The following is a 20,782-nucleotide window of genomic DNA, read 5'->3' as shown; positions in this document are numbered from 1 at the left end:
TCCTGTTTTCTCCCTCTAAATCATAGTTAGCAAAATGTGATACGGCAAAAAACGGGACAGGAAAAATTCAGGTTTAATACGGTTTTGGATAAAAAAAAACGTAGTCAATAAAACGGTCAAATAAACGGAAACACCAAAAATACGTTTAATGAAAAAAACGAGTTTAATATGTTTTGCCTTTAAAAAAACGGATTCAAAAAAGCGGGTGTGTCTGTGACTCCAAAAAAGGTAGAATATGGTCTCTCTTCTTCTTTTTCTCTGTTCAGTTCTTTTTGCAAACCCTAAAAAAGAAAAGATGTAGATCTCTCTTTTCTCTCTATCAAGTTTTTCTTTGAAATGAAAGCGAGAGACAAGATATATATGAGATGAGGTCACAATGTGAGGAACATAAACACATTATCATAATATATAATAAAATATTCAAATATCGAGCCTCGAGATACCATCTTTCAATCTTGAAGTCCAGAACCTTCACAGATTAACATATACCCAGGAAAACCTAAATATTGGATTAAGTTTTGTTAAAATCTTGTTCATCATACAAGAGAAATAATAACAATATCTAAAAGCACCTCTGGGCATAGAAACCCACTTCAGTAAACCATGTATCAAAAGCAATCCAGATAGCTCGACATCCATGTTCAACAAATGATTGCAAACCCTTAACAGGATCTCTCTTAAAAAAAGATCATGTTTCATCTCTCTTTTCTCCTCTCTTTTTCTTTTTTTCTAGAGGGTTTGATGGTGGAGGTGGAGGTGGAAGTGGCTGAGATGATTGACAAGAGGCGGTGGAGATGGATGAAGATGAAAGGGGTTTGATGGACATGGCCGGAAGTGATGAAGATTGTTGTCGGGAGTGACGGCCGCCGGAACTGGTTGGAGTGGTGGTTAAAATCCAGTTCATCATACAAGAGAAATAATAACAATATACAAAAGCACCTCTACGCATAGAAACCCACTTTAGTAAACCATGTATCAAAAGCAATCCAGATAGCTCGACATCCATGTTCGACAAATCATTGCAAACCCTAAACAGAATCTCTCTTAAAAAAATATCATGTTTCGTCTCTCTTTTCTCCTCTATTTTTCTTTTTCTTTTTTTCTAGAGGGTTTGATGGTGGAGGTGGAGGTGGAGGTGGAGGTGGACGTGGACGTGAAAGTGGCTGAGATGATTGACAAGAGGCGGTGGAGATGGATGAAGATGAAAGGGGTTTGATGAACATGGCCGGCGGCGATGAAGATTGTTTCCAGAAGTGACGGCCGCCAGAACTGGTTGGAGTGGTGGCAGAGGTGAAAGGGATCAGAGGCAGCGTTGGTGGTGTCGGAAAGGGGAAGCTCTGTTCTCCTCCTTCTCTTCTCTCTTCTATACTCTCCGTTCCCGTCTTATTTCCCAAACCCTAATTGAAAACTCCTCTGTAAAATCCTCAAAAACGAGAACAAAAATACAAACCTCCCCTTGACTCAAACCCTCTTCTGTTGTGCGAACCCTAAACGAAAATCAAAGAACTCCTCTCCTCCCAATAGATCGCTTCAACCCTAGGAAACCTCCTCTCTTCGTTATTTGTTTTCCCAAACCGTAAAAATCTAAGAAAGGATTGAATGATGAAGCAAAAACTTGGAAGAAAGGGCAAAGGATAAACTTGGAAAAAAGAAGGAAAAAAGTGAAAAAATGTCCATACGCATTTTATTCGCGTTTTATACGATTTCTTAAAAAAATTACCGTTTTAAACGATGGGCTGTTCAAAACGCCATTTTATACGGGAACTGAATGAAACGAGTTTTTTTCAAAAAAAAAAAAAAAAACGCGGTTCTAAATGGCATTTTGCTAACTATGCTTTAAATCTCAGTTGGTGCCAACGTTTCAACTTCACCAGATATATATCCTTCAAATAAAAATTACATCAATTCGTATCTGGGATTCATCACGCCATTTACACTTTTCTTTAAAAAGACTTGTAATTGTCCATTAATCTAGCAGTTGTCACAAAAAAAAAATCTAATGGATTTTAATATTCCTTAAATTTAGCATTTAAATCCCAAAAAATTATCTATTAAGCATCTCCCTCTCTCACAATGTTTGGACTTTGGCCACTATATATATCCTTCAACCAGAAAAAATCTTCCTTTGGATTGAATAATCATATCCTCTACAGGTAAGGTTTCAGGTTTGCGGATGATTTTGTTGCGTTGATATTGAAGTTCGTAAATGTTATCTCTTGGTTGTTCTATTTGTTATGACACTCAAAATAGTACCTATATTTTATAAGAGCATATCATACATATCTGTGCGAGTGATTTTCGTGAATTTTCTCCTATGTATGTTGTGATGCATTTGCTTATAACACTTGTGCTTATTCTATGCTTCTTTTCAAATCCTCCTCCTATTTTCTACATTCCTTTGTATTTCATGCTAGCCTTGCTTTTCAAGTTGGAAAGGCCTTACTTTTATTGTAGGCATACAGTTTTGGCAGATCAATTTGAACTATTCATCTGTGATCATGGACTTGCTAATCCATTCTCTGAATTAAAATATCGCATGGATCAGGTAAACTCTAAAGTAATGTTTTTTAATTTGTCTGTAAGAAAGCATTTATGTTCATTCATATTAAATGAAACACTGTTTTTCATTCCCGTGTAACATTGTTTATATCGAAGTTTTGAGGTGAAATGTTGTTTTTCATTCCTGTACAAGGCACGAGGCTGCAACTAGTATTAATGATGTGGCATCCAAAACTCAAGTAAAACCAGCAGATACAAAAAGCCAGGCTTTTGTGCAACCAAACAGAGCCGAACCACTTCATTCCTATTTTACTAGGAGACCACTTGACCACTACTCTACAAATACACATATAATTAAAACAAGGGATTTTTGCTTATTAGTCCTTACATGTCAAAATAATTGCTTATTAGTCCCTAAGAAAAGCAAATTATCTTAGTAGACCTACTATTAGCAAATATTTGCTAAAAGGTCCCTAAAACTCACCTACGTCAATTTTTCGCTAAAAATTATAATATGGCAAATTTACCCTCAATCAATTTAATCGGTAAATTTACCCCCCAACCCATTTAAGCGGTTTTAGCGTTCTTTATTTCCCTTCCATTATTTTAGGGAAAAAACTAGGAAATAAGCAAAATATCATCTCTTCCAATATTCTCTTCGAAAATCCTTCAACAAAAAAATTATTTTAGGAATTAGATAAATTGAAAATCTCTCTAAAATAAATTAAATAGGGTAGGAATAAAGTAAGAAAATTTAGGAATATTTTTCGTTTCTAACCTTTTCAAGAAATTCCGTTCTTTGTTGGATTGCAAGAAAATAACTCTGATGGAAAATTATTTCTATGGAAATATTTTTTCATTCAATGATTTAAGAGGGGAATTATGTCTGATTAATTTAGAGGGATAACATCATAAACCGAAGGTCCCTAACTGAAAAATTGAATAGGGTTAGTTTACCTTATCTTTTTTTATGTGTAAGAAATAAGAAATTTTAGAATTTTTTTCCTTTCTGAACTTTTCCAATAAAATTCCTACAATCCAATGGGGGCCTAAGTGGAAGGCATTTTGTAAGAGAAGCACTAATCCATCTTGTATTTAAAGAGCTGCTACAGTTCCCAAAAATCTCTTACAAACCAATCGATAACGGCACCGGTTTCAATACAATAGGGTTTTAGTTTTTTTTGGGAATAAGAACTAGGGTTTAGCTTCTATTCTTAGGAGAAGAAGAAGGGAGAATATCAAAGGAAAGTCAAAATGGGCTAAAACGTTAACAACTTTGAAAGATTTTACAAGATTTTCGAAGACAATATTGGAAGAGATAATATTTTGCTTATTTCCTAGTTTTTTTCGGAAAATAATGGAAGGAAATCAAAAAAACGCTAAAACTGATTAAATGGGTTAGGGGGTAAATTTGCCATATTATAATTTTTAAGGGAGAAAATTGACGTAGGTGAGTTTTAGGGACCTTTTAGCAAATATTTTCTAAAAGTAGGACTACTAAGATAGTATGCTTTTCTTAGGGACTAATAAGCAATTATTTTGCCATGTAGGGACTAATCAGCAAAAATCCCTTAAAACAAATAAACGCGATTCGTGCAAAAATAGTGTTTGATTGTTTCTATATTGAAATAGGACACCGGATCCACCTAATAGCCTGGACAAACTAAGCTAAATTAATTGGGCGTAGTTGACGGGTCGTAATGGGCCCACTTTCCGTCATGATGTGCCACAATCCATAAACAAAGATGATCCCATACAACAAGAGAATTGACTGCGACTCTCCCAATTGGACCCTCGAAAATAAGTTCTCTAATAATTGACTGACTCATTTTTCATGATTTTGTTTTGTAATATTTGAAATTTTCTTTGCTTTTGATGAAAATTTAGGACATGTTTTGGTAAGCATGGAAAATTGTTCCTTGGATTGGTTTTTTGTTTTTGCTGATATTTATGAGCTTTTCCATGTGTCCCTACTACCCTTGTAGACTTTGGATACATAAACTATCAAGATTAATATTACAACCAAAATCAGGTCACATATGGGGATGCTTCTTTATCTGAAGGGCCACAAGGCTATCGTCCCATGGTCATGGTCTCATGGCCAAACAGTAAGATTAAGGCGTAAAAAATCAACGACTTAGCTTTTCTTGCAAAGCCCTAAACATGATTGATTTGAAAAAAACAACGAGTGCAACCATTATCATGTTGTAGAGGAGCTATTTTCTTAGAGTTCTAAACTCGTTCTTGGATTTTCTCCATTTGATTCCAGTATTGATCCAAGTTTTGCCTAGTTATTTAGTGTTGGCAAAGGATGAAACTCGTACTTAGATTTCTTTTTAATCTCTCTTCAAGTGAGCCCTCCACCTTAGGTTTTTTCTAATGTGTGGTGCTAGCTGGCTTGAGCACGTGAATGGGGTGTTGACTTTTAATGGAGTGTTGGGACAATCAAACTTTGTGTTTTTAATGTGGGTTGGTATTGTTTCATGCTCCTTGTCGGCCACATGGAACAATGACAATCTATTTACGTTTTGGCCCATCAAATGGACGGTTTGGATCATCCTATGATGTGGGCTGCACCGTCCATTTTGAAAATTACTGGGTGAATTCATACATAAAAGTGGGTGAATTTATCACTGCCCGTCTTTCCGTGTAAAATTTGTCATACACCCATTTTTCGTCAAAATAACGTAGAAACAGCGCTTTTAATGTGGGGGTTTTTTTTATCGTGTGATGCTCTTTGTGGGCCATACTGAACTTGAGGAAAATAATGATTCATTACTTGTTTTCCCCCACTGCAAGAGGCTCTCTGTTCTAAAAAAAAACCAGAGGCGTTTTGAGTTCATAGTGCTCTAAACTTGCTTTTTCTTTTTGAATCACGATTTGTTAGTTCGTTGCTTCTTTCTCTGGTTCTTCTCTCCAATACAGGAAGAAGGTATGGCAGATCTATTACTGTCTCCTCTTGTTAAAACAATCGTTGGCAAATTGATGGATTCAGTCATACAAGAGATTACATTACTATGGGGTGTTGATGAAGAGGTCAAAAACCTATCCACCACATTATCTGCAATTCAAGCTGTGCTTCAAGATGCTGAAGAACAGCAAGTAAGCAGTAATGCAGTGAAAAATTGGCTTCGGGAGCTCAAGGATGTTGCTTACGATGCAGATGATGTAGTGGACGAGTTTACAACTGAAGTGCTCCGATCAAAATTGGAAGGAAATATCCAAACCAGTAACAGGAAGCAGGTGCGCAGCTTATGCTTCTCTTGTTTTACTTCCAACCCAGTTAAGTTTCGACATGAGATAGGACATAAGATCAAAGAAATTCGGGAGAGATTGGATAAGATTGGACAGGATAGGCATCACTTTCATCTGAAACAAGGAGATGCAGGGAGGCGGCGTGAAATAAAAAGGCAATCGGTGACTAGCTCCTTAATAAATGAATCAAATGTATTCGGTCGGGATAACGATAAAGAGAAGATAATAAAATTGCTACTGGATGAATCTGCATCATCGTCATCGTCCAAGGATATATCTGTTATTCCAATTGTCGGCATTGGGGGCCTTGGAAAGACAACTCTTGCCCAGTTTCTTTACAATGATAAACGGGTGGGGGATCATTTTCCAGTTCGAGGATGGGTCTGCGTCTCTGAAGAGTTTGATATGTGTAGAATAACAAAAGCAATTATGGAATCAGTGACAAAGAAACGTTGTGGTCTTAACGAATTCGACCCACTTCAAGTTAGCCTCAAGGAAGAATTGAGTGGCAAGAGATTTTTACTCGTCCTAGATGATGTATGGCATGACAATCCTAATGACTGGCAGAGGCTACAGTCCCCATTCAGTTTTGGGGCAAAAGGGAGCAGAATTATAGTGACTACACGGAGTTCAACCGTTGCTAGAATCATGGGCACAATTCCCGACTATAATTTGGGTTGTTTAGACGAGGATGACAGCTGGTCCTTGTTTAGATTACGGGCATTCATAGTGGAAAGCTCAGAAGTATCTCCAAACTTAGTAGCAACTGGAAAAGAGATCGTGAAAAAGTGCAATGGGTTGCCTTTGGCAATAGAAGCTCTTGGAGGTCTCTTACGTTCAAATACCGATGAGAACAAGTGGAAGAATATCCTTGAAAGTGAAATGTGGGAAATATCAAAGATGAGTAATGATATTATTCCAATATTAAAATTTAGCTACGATCATTTACCTGCATGTCTGAAACAATGCTTTGTGTATTGCTCGCTGTTTGCAAAGGATTATGAATTTGACAAGGACACTCTAATCCAACTTTGGATTGCAGAAGGATTTATCCAATCTGAGAAGCGATTGGAAGACATAGGCTCTGACTATTTTGATGACTTGACATGGAGGTCGTTCTTTAAATATTCTAGAGGGCTCAACGGATCATGCTACAAGATGCATGACTTAAATCATGACCTTGCGCAATCCGTTTCTGGTGATGAATACTTCAGAATAAAAAATAGCATCGACTCTTAGAATATCGCTGCAAAGGTTCGTCGTGCATCAATATGGCAATGCAATGAACACTCACGAATTTTCGAGTCCTTTCATGAATCTGAGAGGCTGCGCACATTTCTGCTACCGCCAAGGTACGAAACACTCACTAAGCAAGTTGCTAATGATTTCTTCCTAAAATTGAGATGCTTACGGGTGTTAGATTTGAGTGATGCTTGTGTAAGAGATTTGCCAGATTCTATTGGCAAGTTAAAATATTTGAGGTACCTTGATCTCTCTTCTACGACTATTGCAACCTTGCCTGAATCAATAGGTAGGCTCTATAATCTGCAAACACTGAAACTTTGCTATTGCGAGCAACTTGCTGAGCTACCAAAGTCCACCAGTAACCTAATTAACTTACGGCATCTCGCTTTGGAGGGTTGTAAGATTTCTACGCCGCCGGAACTTGGGAAATTAATAAGTCTTCAAACACTGACTATATTTGTTGTGGGCAAAGAAAGTGGATGTGGAATAAGGGAGTTAAAGAACTTGACAGAGTTGAGGGGAAATATTCACATTTCAAATTTAGAGAATGTGATAGATGGGAAGGAATGCAAGGAAGCCAATTTTAAGAAGAAACAGCACCTTGATGAGTTAACGTTGGGATGGAGCAATAATAATCCACGAGATGTTGCAGTTGATGAGGAGGTACTTGAAGGCCTCGAACCTCACACCAACCTCAAAACCCTAAAGATTTTATCATATGGTGGTGTTAGTTTCCCCAGGTGGATGATGAGCGGTAATTTGACGAATCTGAACACTGTTAGTCTCGTTGGATGTTTGAATTGCCAACAACTTCCACCCCTTGGGCAGCTACCTTTCCTCAAGAAGCTCGAGATTGATGGAATTGATGGATTGAAACATGTTGAAGGTGAGTTTATCGGTGGGTCCAATAAGGTTATTAAGGGTTTTCCATCATTGGAGAAGTTAGATTTGGTAAACATGCCGAATTTGGAGGAATGGTGTGGAGCAAGGGAAGGGGACATGCCATGCCTTGCTACACTAGAAATATCAAATTGTCCTAAGCTGCAGAGATTTCCCCACCTCCCATCCATTAATAATTTGGTATTACGAGACTGTAATGAGATGGTATTGGCCTCGGTTCCTTGCCTCACTACTCTAAAGTCATTACAAATTCGCTCTATTGAAGGCTTGATATCCTTACCCCCTGGATTTCTTCAACCCTTAACCGCACTTGAGGAATTGGCGGTCACTAGCTGTAATGAGTTGGTGTCTTGGCCAAAGGAGGTCGGGTTGCATGACCTTCCTTCTCTCCAATATTTACAAATTGAGTGGTGTCCTAAACTCCAGTCATTGGGAGACGACGAGGAGGGCCTTCCCATCACGCTTAGATCTCTCGATATATCCAACGGTTGTGATAGCCTCAAGTGTACGCCTACAAGGGGGCTAGGAAAACTGAGTTCCCTCCAACGTCTGCACTTGGTTACTCAATGCCCATTCTTGCCAGAGGAGGAACTGCCCGTCACTCTTCAATCCCTTACGATATTCTCATGTTCTAATCTTAAATCCATGTCCAAGGGGATTTTCAACAACCTTAGATCCCTCAATGTCTTGGAAATTAGAAATTGTCCGCAATTGGAGTCATTGGCAGGCGAGGAGGAGTTACCCACCGCGCTTACATCTCTCTGGATCTACGACTGTCCTAATCTCAAGTCCCTATCCAAGGGGATGCGTAATAACCTCACCTCCCTCGAAGAATTATATATTTATAACTGTCCACAACTAGAGTCATTGCCAAACATCATCGGCCTCCGTACAATGACAATTAGAAAGTGCCCTCTAATGCCGCAGTTTCCAGAGGGAACGCTCGACATGCTTACATATCTCTCAGTTGATAATGTTGAGATCTTTTCTAACAACCTTACATCCCTCCAAACCTTAATTATTTCTCAATGTTCACAACTCGAATTCTCTCCAAGCATGCTATTGCCCCCCACGCTTAAAACCCTCCGTATCAATTCTTGTGATAATCTGAAATCCCTGCCCAATGGGATGTTGAAGAACCTCACCTCCCTCAAACAATTGACCATTGCTTATTGTCCTCAACTCCTTTCCTTGCCGGAGGAAAGGCTGCCCACCACGCTTCAGGCATTACGAATTTATGGCTGTCCGGAAGTAGAGAAACAGTGTCAAAAGGATGGAGGCCAATATTGGCCCAATATCTCACACATCCCCAAAATATGGATAAATAACTCGTGGGTTTGAAGACTACTCTGGAGAAGGTACACGACTGTCTCTCCTCTTGGCTTTTGTTTTATATATTTTTTGGTATGTAAGATGGGATTGAACCTCCGACCTCCAGGTTGTGATGAAAAAGCCTTAACCATTGAGCTAGAGGTTCAATCCCAAATTAGGGCTCTTGGATTTTATTATTCATATGAATAGATTTCAATCCATTATTTATTTTAAAGAATAGTAAACCTCAATTTCTCTCTATCTCTTTTCATTTCCTCATTTTCTCTCTTTCAAAACAAAACAAAGGAAACAGTTAATTTTACTGGAATTCCAGGCTCATAAAGAGAATTTTTTTTCAGGTTCTTTAATTTTTCATTATATCTCAAAATTTCTTGTCTTAGTCTTCCCATACAGTAGATTATGACGTGTTTAAGACAAAAGGAACCCTAACTAGGATGAATTTACCTTACATGCTTCATTGAATTTATGCTCTGTTTTGAACTCTATGGTATCATTCATATTAATTGATCCTGTAGCAACTCTTCAAATCTTCTTTCTTTTTATTTAGCATTGGTTTGCTTTAAATGTTATTTGATTGATGATTTCATTTGCAATTGATTACATTCCTAAACTTTTGTTAGAACTGAGCATCAAAACTATGTTAATTTTTCATCTTGAATCTACTTCAGAATTACTTCAGAATTTGTATCTTTGTATACATTACTAATCCTTGAAAAAAGTCATAATCTACTTCAGAAAAAGTATCTTTGTATACATTACTTCAGAATTTCATCAATGTATGAAGGTAAGATCTATGCATAATTAACTTTTAACAAAGTCAAACCAGCCACCATGGATTTTTATTGTCCTTGCTACTCATTAGTTGTTCCATGTCATTATTTCTTGGTATCATTCATATTAATTCATCTTGTAGCTGAAATTTTAGGCATTCAACTATTCAAATCTTCTTCCGTTTTATTTAGTGTTGGTTTGGTTTACATGTTATTTGATTGATGATTTCATTTGCAATTGATTACATTCTTTATGCTTAACTTCTGGTAGAGCTGAGCATCAAAACTCTGTTATTTTTCATCTTACACACACACACACACACACACACACACACGCACATGCACGGACAGATTTTATTGGAATTTCAAGTTCATAAAAAACAAAAGTAGCTTGCATCAGAAGCCATCCAATGAGACTATGTTTTGCGTTGAATGTGGCCTTTCCATTCATTACCCGAGTTGATTCGGATTTGATCTAGCCACTTCTTAGTTTGATTTTGTTGAACATTCTGCACTAGCGAGCATTTCTGTTTATTATGGTATTTTAGTTTTTTGGTAATTTCTTTTATGCAAAAGACATTGTCAAGCTCATTAATGGAACAAAGAAAAATAGATTATTCTCCCCTATGGAGGATTTCTCTCCTCTATCTCTCTCTCTTATATGACTATAGATGATATTACACCATTCCATAGCATAGGGATCAAATTCCCTTAACAAGGGATTGAGTTTAACCTCGTATTAGATACATAGTTTTCCTTCTTACACCCTTCGAAGCCATAGATCTTTTTTCCTCTTCTATATAGTTCTCAATTCCATCTTCTTTTCAAAACCCTAATCCATCTCTCTTCAAAAATGGTAATTCCACACAGATCATACTCTCCTTTTTCAAAAAATTTACCAAAATTTTGTTATTGCCTTACTGTAGACTCTTCCATGTTCTATGAGTACAAGGTCATTCAATTCTTTCTTATTCAGTTACGTTTTTCTGAATACCCATTATCATTTGAATTATTTTCTTGTTTAGATGTTGCTTTAGTTGAACATGCAGCGAAAAGAATTTCCATCCTGTAGATTTCTACAACTTTAAATTCCATGACTTTATTTATCTCAAAATTGTTATGTTTTTGCATTCCATCTAAGCAATAAATCAAAGACGTGCCAAATTGACATGAAGTTCATGTAATATATATGTAAACTTACATGCTAATCTTTTCATTCAGGTTAAGAGAATTCAGCGGGCACTATTCTCTTATGGAACAATACAAATGACATATTATCTAAATATGCAGTCTGGAATGGATCTTGAACATCATGTAAGTATAGAATTTAATAACCAATAGGTACCTCCATACAAACAAAGTTATGCTTGGTTGCTATGCAATTCATGATTTCCTTCTTACAAACCACAAAGATAAATCTGCATACATTTTGATGCTGACAAACTATTTTCTTTGTCTATTTAATAAGTGAAGAACACATCATCTTCCATCAGCATGTTGTCCTTTCTTTTTGTATTGTTATACTGGTCTGATGCTTCAGAACTTCCAAAAGGAGCCTCGTGAACTGTCTTTTGACCAAATATGTGGTTCGTTTTTTAGAATAGAAACAAAAAAAAGGAAGAAGAAACAAGTTCAGAGAGTTGAATTCCAACATTCTTAATAGCTACCACAAATTCAAATAGCCAATAATGAAATCTCCATTACCAATTCTATGTAAAATGCCTGTAGATGCATAGCCAAAATTGTTTCTTGAAGGTCCGTCTTTATTAACAATTTTTATTTGCTTTGCTAGTGTGTATTGTGTGTAACTTTCTACTAAATCGTACGTGGGCAGGGATTGCAATGCAAAGCCACTGGCACAATCCCTAAGTCTTGTACAATCATTGAAAGACTGATGCTTCAGATGCAACAGAGAAACTGTAGTATGCTTTTCAACACCAAAACCATGTTTTGTCCGGCCCTAGAAATCTTACTAGTTGAGCCCTTTTGGGTTCTTCAACTGTTGATCCTACCACCAATTTATCTTCAATTGTGCGTATTGGATGATATGAATTTATAGTTTGCATCATTTCATTGGAAGCTTTGCTCCCTAGATGAATAGGAGTTGTAGAAATCTTTTTTTATTTTTTTATTTTTTTTAAAGACATAGGGTATCCCCACCCCAATTTTTAGGCAGGACTATTCCCTACAGATGCGCGCAATCAACCTAGATGAATAGGAGTTGTAGAAATTTGACAGGCCTAATTCAATCTCACGTACAAAAGGAACAAAAAACTAATATAATGATAACAGAGTTTTATGCTGTTTGAAAATGGTGCCTACATCCATGGGAGAGACGACAATATTTAAATATATGAAAAACAGATAAACAAAGATTACAACAGATTAATGAAGTAGAACTCTTGGTGGCTCTTTGTATCTTCAAGGAAGAACTATTCCTAAATCTTATAGTCAAAGGTGATCCACACCAATTGATGTAGTAGAAGAATGTCCTATGGACCTTGGAGATTAGCAAAATGGCTGTCAGAATTCTATCTATACAAATTTAGTCCAACATTCTTCAACTGCATTTCGACATCTGTTAAAGATACTGCAAATAGGAACCAAAGGAGAGAGCGTGGAGCGCTCTTCGCGGAGCATTGAGAACACCCTCCCCTTGCAGTAGTTCGTGGTACACATCAGAGGGGTTGTTGTTCCTGTCCGCATCCTGCTACATCTATCCAAGCAGTGAAAGTTTCATCCATTTTGTGCTGCTGTTTTGTTTCAGGCACTATTTTCCTGATGGCAGGTTCTTTGAGATTTAGTTTTTCTTAGGCATAGTGGTTGGGTTATAGAGTTGTTAGTACTTTTTTGTCACCTGCTTGGTATCTTCTTTGTTGAGACATCTCGTTCCATTTTGCTGTACCACAGGGTTTTATTTTCAAATGATATATTTTTATCTTTAAAATAATAATGTAGCCTAGGCATCTGGTTGTATTAAAAAAGATTACCAGGTTTTAGTCATGACCTTGAGTTGAGTTGACATGGCTAGTCAACCTACTGAATAAAATGGTTGCAAGACATTCTAAAATATTGGATAAAACTTATTTTACTTGTAGTAAAATAGGACAATAAATTCAGATTCTCAATAAATTATTTTTTATTTTCAGTTTTGGAAACTTGGGGGCTGATAACTCCATGTTATCCAAGCCTCAAACAAAGACATGATCCGGAGCAACTGGCGAAGGTGTTGGGACCACTCTTCACAACCCTATCAGTCAATTTGAATCCCAATTGTTCCAATACTCGGGCATATGGGTGTGTGGCACTATGAGTGCGTGGAGCTAGCATTCACTTTGTAACTTCTAATAATTCTTCGATATTGGCTTTATATTCAAGGAAACATTATTGTACTAACAGAGAATCTGTATGAATATATTAAAAAAACACATAATAGTGAGAGACTGCAAATTTTAGCAAATACAAAAATATTTTACTGACATTCATATTATTGTTAACCTACCACTAAATAACAGCATAAGTAGTGACACAATCTGATTATGTAGCCTGCAATGTAACACTGAAATATATTGACAATCCCGTATTCTTGTATATGAGAGCAGAGCAATATATTAAATTCTGTCCATGATTACTTATATTAGTAGGTTGCATTGGAGATTCAAAAGGTTATAAATTTGCTAATAAAAACCTCTACATATTGGCCCATACCTCCTACTAACAAGTAGAAAATCTAAACTAAAGAAATCTAGATGCCAAACATGTAATCAACAATCCGGAGAGTTGCAAAGTAAATGTTTGCATAATTTATTAAATGTCTGTCTCCTAATGATAGTACTTTCAGTACCCAATAGCTTAAGCATTGCTACTTTAGGCACCTCTCAGGTGGTGTGTTATGTTAGAGCATAAGTTTGGACTTGAAGAGGACCCTATTGGGTTGTTTTACCATGAAAATTGCTTGATTTACTATTTGAAGTGGACTATTAGAGAATAATATAAGAGAAATGACAATATTTTGTTGTACCCTGAAAATTGCTTGATTTATGATTTGAAATGACAATACTTGGTCTCTACCTCCTCTTATAAGTTAGGCATTTCTCTTAACTCTATCCAAATTCCTGAGTTGTGAGATTAGGTAAATTAAGCTACGCTCATCATTTATGATCCACGGCTCACTCAATTAGAGCCCTAACTACTTCAATGAAATTAGTTCCAAGGATGCTATTAATCGTTGCGCTGGAACAATTTGGTCGAGAGTTTGTCCAGTCATCGCAATGAGGAATTTAGCTATGCCACCCGCTGACCTTACACTATGAGTACTGTTGTAGCAAAGCCAACGGGAAGATCAGTCCCTGGGCCCAATCTAGGCTATTAGCCAGGGTCAAGATGGATGAAGGGGTTGTCAGGGAGCTTTATAAGGAATTGTAGGATCCATAGTTGGAAATACTGAATCTTCAAGGCATATACTTTTAGCTGCTCAATTTCATTTTGAAGGATTTCTGTTCAATTTTTTCTATCTTTCCACTTTGGTTGGATTCCTCAAGATACAATTTGATGGCTTGGTAACATGTATTCCTTCTTTGGATGCAAAGTTATATTATGGAAGGATTTGCTGCTTCTCATCCTTTTGGAGTCATGGAAGAAGAGGTATACGAGAAGGTTCAAAGAATGTTGCAAGTTATGCCTCCCCCCATCTCAAACAAGGAGATGAGGGGGAGGTAGCGTGGAATAAAAAGGCAATCACAGATTAGTTCCTTAATAGACGAATCAAATGTTTTTGGTCGGGGTAGCGATAAAGAGGAGTTAATAAAATTGATGTTGGTTTCGAACGAATCTGCATCATCATCGTCAAAGGATATACGTGTTATTCTTTGACGACTCTTTCCCAACTTATTTACAATGATAAAAGGGTGGGAGATCATTTTCAAGTTCGAGGATGGGTTTGTGTCTCTGAAGATTTTGATATTTGTAGAATAACAAAAGCAATTTTTGAATCAATGACAAAGAAACGTTGTTGTCTTAATGAAATCGATCCCCTTCAAGTTAGCCTCAAGGAAGTATTGAGTTGCAAGAGATTTCTACTCGTCTTAGACGATGTATGGAATGACCGTGACTGGCAGAGGCTACAGGCCCCATTCAGTTTTGGTGCAAAAGGAAGTAGAATCACTACAACAAATCTGGGCTTTCCCTACCGACTTTAGTTATGTCAGTAGGGAAAAATTCACCTTTTCCCTACCCATGTTATATCAGTATGAAAATACATCATATCCCTACAGGTGTTAGTTTTATCTGTAGCGATATAGTGTCTACCTAAGGATTACTATGCAATTCGTAGGGAAATCCTGAGCGATATGCCTACGGTACTCTTTTCCCTACAGGAATCAGTAGTTTTCAGTAGGGAAATACTGAGTTTTGCCTACTAAAACAATTTCCGTAGGTAGGGTTTCTTTTGCCGCAAGAGGCTTTGCTCAGGAACCATTTCATAGATTTCTATTTGTTACTTTCTCCTTTTCGTTGTGATTTTGGAATTAATCACGTCTATGCGTCCTGAATAGTGTAGATTAATTACGTATTTGTTTACTTTTCGTTGCGATTTTGTTTCCTGAACAGCAAAATGGGTTTCTAGGGTTTCTTTTGCCGCTCTACTACTGATGTGTAGGCCCTAAATTTAAGGCCCAGGTGAATGATAATGGCGTTTTTTTTTCTTTTTTTGTTCTTTTTACAGACCTTTTTGAATATTTTTTTGGTGCCCAGAACCCACATGCTCATTTGCTAATGGTTTGTTGAATCAATTTTATATTTTAATTTGGATGCTAGGACTGTTATTCAATCCTAGTTTCTGCCTTTTCTTTTCTTATGGTTTTTCTAAAGAAAAAGGTAGATAGATGAGAGGTTGGAAGGAATTTAGGCAGAAAAACACAAATTTGGGGTTGAAAATCCGAACCCTTGTTATACACCGAGATTGACTTTGGCTACAAGAGATGTTAGTATGGAAATCAGATCAGATTATCGAAAACTCTCCCTGTAAGAAAGAGACTTGGGGTTGCATAGGAAGGATTTTTGACTTAGAACCCTACGGTTTTTACTTGGATTTTCTTTTCCTCATCTTTAAAGTTTTATGGTTTCAGGTGTGTCATTGATTATTTCTGTACTTTCTCTTTTGTTTGTATTGCTGTAATCAATGCTTATGATTTTCTTTCATGCTCTGTCTTTCTTTCTGAAATTTCTATTTTCATTGCTATGGTCAGCACTTGATGGCAAATACAAAGAGGCTTGTAGAACCCATTGAACTCTGTTTTTGCTACTCTTTTTGTCATTTTTTGGTGTTTTCAATGGTAACTAACTTTGAGCTGAGGAGACATCCTTTGGTGACCAAAAAACAGTCATTATCTAATTGATACGGACCATTTATAATATGATAGGTTTTATTCACTCTGTGATCTCATTTCAGACAATTGTATCATAACAATGGAGTTTTGCATCAAAATGTTAGAATTGTATCTTAGTTTTGCTTCCCTTTTCATGGAACACCCATGTCTTACTTAGGGATTAGCCCCACTATTTACTTCTAAAATCTGTTATGGTATTCCTCTCTCTTTTCATGTGTGGCCTATGCATCCGATCAGGAAAGATCATCTTTGATTCTTATCACTTCAGAATTGTTATTCTGGTTCCGAGTTTAGTTGATGTGTATGTAAATGATTGTGCATAACACGCATCTAAAAGATGGAATTAACTGGGTCTTTCTCAGTATGCCGGCTTGCAGCTAATGATGAGCAATAGTAAGTTGGTCACATGGAACTTTAGATAACATAGAGCATGTATGTACACCATAGCAGGGAGCTAATTGGGGTGTGTAGGGGGAGCTAATTCACATATATGATAAATTCATTTTTGTCTAGGTGACAATACATATCCCTGTATGTGGATCACTTTAGAGTGAGCAACTAATGTAGCGAAAATTCTTTCTTTCTTGTTCTTAATAAGCTATCAAAGCTGGGAAATAAGACCTGTCTAAGGCTTTTGATCTTTTAAGCACCTATCTGGCCATGGTGGGTCCCTCTTGCTGGACTATGTGCACATATGGTAGGTCCGACTAATACTCCAGTTTGGAACTTGATGGGCACATGGGATCAAGTATACAAGGTAAGGCATGACCAACGTAACATAATGAGTGCTACATTCAGTTGATTCAGATTCTACCTAGCAGGACAGACCATACATGGATGATCCTAACCATCCAAGTAGACTGTCATAAAACATACAGGTGATACCCTTATAATTCTGTTTTCCCTAGTAATGATGAACTTCAACTTGTGGTTAGCCCCTCATTTGTTGGATTGTTAGGGAGATGATTACCATTTTTAATGCATGACTGCCCTGGGAACTTTATGAGTGTAAATACTTTATCCATCTTTTAGATATTTTGCTCATAATTTTGAAATTTGAGTTTTCTGAAATTAGTTTTCCGTTTCAGACGCGGTATTTAATTTTGATCCACTTATCCTTTTGGTCACTGATGAGGTTTCATTTACAACTTAAATCTTTTTATCTTATTATATGTATGTGTCCTTTTGCAGGTTTTCAATGATTTTGTTCTCTGGAAGACCAATTTCCTAGCAAGAGTCTGGCAGATGGTTCCAAGAGGGTTCAGGCCCTCCGTTTTCTTTCTTAACAGGTAAAACATGAAAGCCTTTGGAACTGCATCAGGTTTGATCATGGTTTATTTGACATTCATCATGCTATTAGCCAATAATGAGAACTATACAGCCGTAGCATATAGCTCTTATTACTTTTCAGTTAACTTGTATTTTTTACATTGTTAAGGGCATCAATTCTGCATCTCTGTTTGATATAGTTCACAATGCCTCTTAATGGTGTTTAGAACATTCTCAATGCCATGTTGCCCGCTGGTTTGTGGCATATAAATGATCCATGTGAGCCAAACAATGTTTTCACAATTATTCTTCTCTCTCGTTTTTCTTGACCCTCATAGTGCTTTCTACCAGAATATGTCATGTTCATGAGGTTTAGGTTTGTGGTTAGTAAAAGTGGCACCGAAATGTCAGCCTTTTGAGGAAAAAAATCAAAGGTTTCCTTGTTTCAGTACATATTTATTTCTTGGGTAATCCTCATACTAGAAGGTGATATGAATTATGTTACGATTATAATTCTCGAATATATCATTTAAGCTTAGAGCTCATCTGACAGACATCTGTTCTATAACTGAATCTATTCACTCTGGTACTTCACATTCCTCCATTTATAGTTTATGATATAGTGTCTTCTAATATTATTTAGTTATATGTAGTATTCTACTGCACTCTAGATGATTTTGTGCTTGCAATTACACTTTTTGAAAGCTATGTAACATGCTTGCTGTCATTTCCTATTTCTAACTGAATTGTTAGTCTTAGACGCTATACAGACTGTATTGTGTCTCCATTGTTGTTGGGAATCCCCTGAGGCCTTATTATATCGACATGGGTCATGGGAGCGATTTAACATGGATATAGTCTGACGCTCCATGCACTAGCTGTGCCAAGGTACTCTCCAATTGGCAGTTCAAGATTCTTATCAAATTCCAATTTCTTCATTTAATTAAAGTTCGAGTGGTCAAACTAGTAAACATTATTTTTTTGTCCATCTGGACACCGTGGTGTCTAATTTTGTCCATGATGAACTAGCACTTAATAGGTGATATCACACTCTCTAAGATTTAATTACAAGATTGCTTTATTGCAAGCATGATAATCTTTGATAGTGAGAAGAATGATGGCCACATTTGAACCAATTTATCATCCTTATCCTCTTTGATAGGTCCCTGTGTACACTCTGGATATGCATGGTCTGTCTTGCTTGTTTTGTTAGGCTTGTACAAGAATTGTTTACTTCGTCTCTCGCTTGTCTGAGTTGACAGGTAAAATGTAGACATGGTCTTCTTGCGATAATTGGTTTCAGAAAAAAAAAACATCACTCATACTTTAATGGAGACAATTTATGTGGGGACCACATCCTCTTTAAAGGCCTACCAAAGGGAAAATAGTGACCGCAAGGGATTCTTTGTGCCTCAAATTTCAAAGAAATCAGAATCATGGATATTGTCTCTTGTCAAGGTGACTATGCGATGGAATATTCATATAATAGCTCCTCCATGGGTCATTAAATGAAAGTTAATTCATGTATTAGGTTGCAATATTCATTTATAGGTGTGCATATGATCAACAAGGTCAAGTTTTAGTCTCTCCTGCAATTACTGATGCAATAATTGGACTTAGTGGACCAGCAAATATCTTCGCTTCTTAGCTGGCAAGTCAAGGTATCATCATCAATATGGGATACTTGGACTTAGCTTAGTTTCAATGTCTATTTTGATGTGATATATAAGGGAGATGAATTGAATGAGCCTATTTCTTGACTCTTGCATTACATAAAACAAAATATGTTATCTACTCAATGTGTCTCTTTTGTAAATATGGCCATTGATGTTTTTAATATTACTTGTGTTTCTTGTGGTCGTATAAATGTGCAACATATGCATTTTTTCTACTATATGTTGTAGTTGTTTCCGTATCATTCATTCTGAAGATCAGTCATTCTGAAAGGGTAATGTATGCTGTGTATTCTTGTATATATAATTTTTGCGGAGAATCGGCTAAGAACTTCGTTCTTTTTAACTTTTTGTTTGGCAGGATATGTCACATACCGTTGCTCCTAAAGAGGTTCAGTGCTTGCACAGCCCTCCATCTCAAAGAGTCCAACATTCAACTGAAAATCACATGGAGTTCTGGAGTAATTGATGATGAGGATTGAGGAGATGATGAGGACATGATGAAGATGGTGTTATATAAATCATTAGACGATGAATGTTTAACAATGCTATATTTTGTCAAGTTCAGTTGAGGGAACAATATCGAAACTTTTGTTATTAATGAATTCTTGTAATTTTAAAAATATTCAATTAAAATAGTTAAGTTTTTATATATTTTTATATTTTGGGGGGAAATGGATGTTATAACTGTGGAAATTTTGATGTTACATATAATGTGTGTGAATGTAGAGGTCCACTAGGTCGCAAAGAATTGATATTTAATGGATTAAAAAATTAGGAAAGTATCCCTGCGGATTTATTTTTGAAATTCAGGAGGGAAAAGCACATTTTTCCTACAGATTATTTTGAATTCCGTAGGGAAAAGAACATTACCCTACTGATTATTTTGAAATTCCGTAGAGACAAGGCTGTCCCTACGGATTTTTTTTAATAGAAATTTTGTGGGGAAAAGCACAATTTTCCCTATGGAAGCTTTTGAAAATCCGTAGGGAAATGTGATCTTTGCCTACGGACAAAACCGTAGGGAAAAGTACACTTTACCTATATTATTTATTAACTTCCACAGGGAAAGGGCTTTCCCTAGCCTACAGGAGTTGTGCAAGCTAAAATCCATAGGGAAAAACCATTGCCTAAGGATTTAGGTACTTTTCCCTGCGGAGTTGTCCGGAAGTTTCAAGTATCATGGGCACAATGCCTGTCTATAATTTGGATGGCTTAGCAGAGGATGATAACTGATCCTTGTTTACACAATGAGCATTCACAGTGGGAAGCTCAGATGTACCTCCAACCTTAATAGCAATTGGTAGACATTGCAAGAAAGTGCAAAGGCTTGCCTTTGGCAATGGAAGCTCTGGGAGGTCTCTTACGCACAAACACTGATGAGAACAGGTGGAAGAATGTACTTAAAAGTGACATGTGAGAAATATCAGAGATGGAAAAGAATATTATTCCA

At 36.7% G+C, this 20,782-nt stretch overlaps 1 protein-coding gene across 1 annotated transcript; it reads left to right on the top strand.

Annotated features, from left to right (window-relative positions):
• Positions 1-5,319: 5,319 nt before the first annotated feature.
• LOC143850473 (putative disease resistance protein RGA3) lies at positions 5,320-9,240 on the top strand. The gene is made up of 2 exons (XM_077359722.1): positions 5,320-6,945; positions 6,994-9,240. The coding sequence occupies exons 1-2, from the start codon at positions 5,434-5,436 to the stop codon at positions 9,238-9,240; spliced, it is 3,759 nt and encodes a 1,252-aa protein (XP_077215837.1). The 5' UTR covers positions 5,320-5,433.
• The last annotated feature ends 11,542 nt before the right edge of the window (positions 9,241-20,782 follow it).

Source organism: Tasmannia lanceolata, unplaced genomic scaffold (genome assembly GCF_043159265.1).
Source record: "Tasmannia lanceolata isolate RefF3 unplaced genomic scaffold, GAP_Taslan_0.1 ptg000018l, whole genome shotgun sequence".
NCBI classification, from domain to species: Eukaryota; Viridiplantae; Streptophyta; class Magnoliopsida; order Canellales; family Winteraceae; genus Tasmannia; species Tasmannia lanceolata.
The sequence above is the reverse complement of the archived record's forward strand: the minus strand, read 5'-3'. Positions and strand labels throughout refer to the sequence as shown.